We start from the raw sequence: 2,825 nt of genomic DNA, 5'->3' as shown, positions 1-2,825 counted from the left end.
TGACCTTGTTGACCAGTCAACTCCTTCAGTCGCTGTTACTAACAGCGACTTGACCCTTTACTATTTTTTGACCATTTGCTTTGATTCGCTGTTAGTAAGAGCGAGTTTACACCAAGCCTAGATTTGAAGGTAAGGACGCTTATTTTGGAAATAAAATTTGAACGGAACTTGTTTTTGGAATAAAATTGTTAAATAATTTTATTTTTTTTTCAAATTTTCTATATTCTAAACGTTGATAGCTCGGCAGTCGGCCCAATTATCCCTAAACCACACACAGAAACCCTGGTTGAGGATCATATAAATAATTAACTCTTCTGAAATATTAATTTAAGTCGTCTTCATTCTAGGGTTTCATTACAGGACTTTCTGCTGCCGTAACAATGGTACTACACTTTTCTTTTTATAATTTATCTTATATTTGAACAACCAGATCCATTGAATTTTACTCGTATATGTCCTGTTTTGTTTGCTCTTCTTTGCTTGATTATCGGTTACTAAAGCTGAAGAACAATCATTGGTTAGCGATATATTGATTATTAATAGGTTAGATTTTGGGAAATAAGACTAATTTGATTCTTATTTGATTTGTGTTTTTTTGTTGAATTTATTGTGCAGAACTGTAAATGCGATTTGTATTGTCGATAACTTTGAATACCCATTTAGTCATTTGTCTGAAAATTTTGAGGAAATTGGTTGTTTAAGTAGACTGTTATCTGTTCGAACAATTGACCTAAAGGTTAAGATCTGTTAAAAGTTATTCTTTTGCGTTTGTTTTTCAATTTTGTTCTGTTTTACGACTTGATTTACAGGACTTGATGCTCTGTAATTTGCATGTAGTGATTTTCCGCAAAACCGAATAGTTTTTAGTTGATTTTTGTAATGTGAACTAGGGAAAACTGATAAAATGATGATGAAGTATTTGTGTGAAAGGTTTCATATTTACCAAAAGCTTTCAATAACACGACAGAGATGCTTGATTCGCTTTCAGATTTCTCCGAATTAAAACCGAGCCACTTTGTAAAGCCTTCAATTCTGCGCCAATTGATATTTTTGGTGAAGATGAGGAATTTTTTGAGTTAGAATATCATTGAGCTGGGATCTGCTAAACCATACTTTGTCAATTCTTTTTACTTGCGACTTTCTCCTTAAACGGAGTCACATTCTTGGAGTGATGTTGAAATCAACAGAAACATAGGAATGACATTACATGTATGTGCTTGCACTTTTTTTTTTAGGTTTTTGACAGGTCCTTTTGGAGCATGTTCATTTGGATACACTTTCCTTATTTCGATAAGAACCAAATATTTATAACTTTTTGGTTTTGGATTATTATGTAGTACTATACCAAATTAGTTCATTGAATCATTTGCATTTCTTATACACGTGAGACTGCGTACATCCGATCCCCTAAGTGGTGGGGATAGTGAGAGCCATTTAATGACATTGGGTAATAATTGTTGTACAATATAGAAAGCATATTTCATTAGGTTTGTGTTTCTATGGGTACTACTTGTTTGTTGTTTTTTTGTGCCATTCATTTGATCCACTTGTTATTTTCACTCTTTACCTAACTTTTACATTTGATCTTGGTGGCAGGTGAATGTACCTAAGGTGAAGAAGACCTACTGCAAGAACAAGGAATGCAAGAAGCACACAACCCACAAGGTGACTCAATACAAAAAGGGTAAGGATAGTTTGGCTGCTCAAGGAAAAAGACGTTATGATCGCAAACAGTCAGGTTATGGTGGTCAGACTAAGCCCGTCTTTCACAAGAAGGTATCTTTTTTTACATTAACAAACATTTAAGGAACTTTTTAGCTTTGTGTTTTGACTAATATCCTATTTATTCCTCGACAGGCCAAGACTACCAAGAAGATTGTGTTGAGGCTACAATGCCAGTCATGCAAGCATGTGTCACAGCACCCCATCAAGGTTTGTATTCTGAATGTATTGTTTTTTATTGGCTATCTATGTGTCTTGTGGTTGTAGTTCCGCTCATTGTATTTATCTTATGTCTTCGGTGTTTATTCAGCGTTGCAAACACTTTGAGATTGGTGGAGACAAGAAGGGCAAGGGAACTTCACTCTTTTAAGTGTGTTATTGTGGTTTTGTTTACTGCTAGCATGTTTTTTGGAAGATAGTTAAAGGTTTGATCATTGTTTTATAAAAGTTTTATGTTTATGCGCCTTTTTTTTTGGTTGTATTCTACTAAGACCTGAGCTATGATTTTGTTCTGCTATCTTGTAGCTGAGTTTGATTTAAAACTTCATCGCAGGACAGTTTCTTTCATAGTTGTAACATATTGTATTGGTTGAACCATTTTTGACAGGGACGATTCTGGTTGCAACAAAGTTTTTTTTTTTTTTTTTAGTAAAGTTTTGATATAATAAAGTGGATGATTTTAGATAAATAACTGGGAAAACACATTTCACCCAAGGGACGAGTCACACCGCCATGCCATAGTCTGGTTTGTCTGTGCTCCTGTGTCCTGTCTGGGGATATAGAATGTTATGTTTTTTTTCTTTTTTTTTGGAAATTATCAATGTTAGTTTTGAGTTTTGGCACTTTTTTAACGGTGCCTTTAAATGTTATAAGATGTCTTATAACTGTGAGCATTTTAAATTTTCTCTTTAAAATGAAATAACTTGTACATATGTGGCTATCGTGAATTTAGATACTAGTATTGATCTCCATTTAAAAGTTAATATAATTGAACTTTAAGGTAAGTTATAAAGTTATTCTTGTAATAATTTGAGTATATCAAGTAATAGTTAAAATTAGTATAAAAATCAGTGTAATGCATGTATTTTATTTTATTTTATTTT

General features: G+C 33.1%; 1 protein-coding gene across 1 annotated transcript; it reads left to right on the top strand.

Annotated features, from left to right (window-relative positions):
- The first annotated feature begins 247 nt into the window (after positions 1-247).
- LOC130818169 (60S ribosomal protein L44) lies at positions 248-2,351 on the top strand. Its single transcript, XM_057684231.1, has 4 exons — positions 248-383; positions 1,597-1,776; positions 1,858-1,932; positions 2,033-2,351. Exons 1-4 carry the CDS (start codon positions 381-383, stop codon positions 2,090-2,092), a joined length of 318 nt encoding a protein of 105 aa, XP_057540214.1. The 5' UTR covers positions 248-380; the 3' UTR covers positions 2,093-2,351.
- The last annotated feature ends 474 nt before the right edge of the window (positions 2,352-2,825 follow it).

This window comes from Amaranthus tricolor, chromosome 7 (genome assembly GCF_026212465.1).
Source record: "Amaranthus tricolor cultivar Red isolate AtriRed21 chromosome 7, ASM2621246v1, whole genome shotgun sequence".
Classification (NCBI taxonomy): Eukaryota; Viridiplantae; Streptophyta; class Magnoliopsida; order Caryophyllales; family Amaranthaceae; genus Amaranthus; species Amaranthus tricolor.
Note: the sequence above shows the minus strand (reverse complement) of the source record. Positions and strands in the feature narration are given on the sequence as shown.

Coding starts and splice junctions, on each gene's coding strand:
- LOC130818169 (XM_057684231.1), top strand. Junction 1,777..1,857: donor AGCCCGTCTTTCACAAGAAG/GTATCTTTTTTT, acceptor ATTCCTCGACAG/GCCAAGACTACCAAGAAGAT. Junction 1,933..2,032: donor TGTCACAGCACCCCATCAAG/GTTTGTATTCTG, acceptor GTGTTTATTCAG/CGTTGCAAACACTTTGAGAT.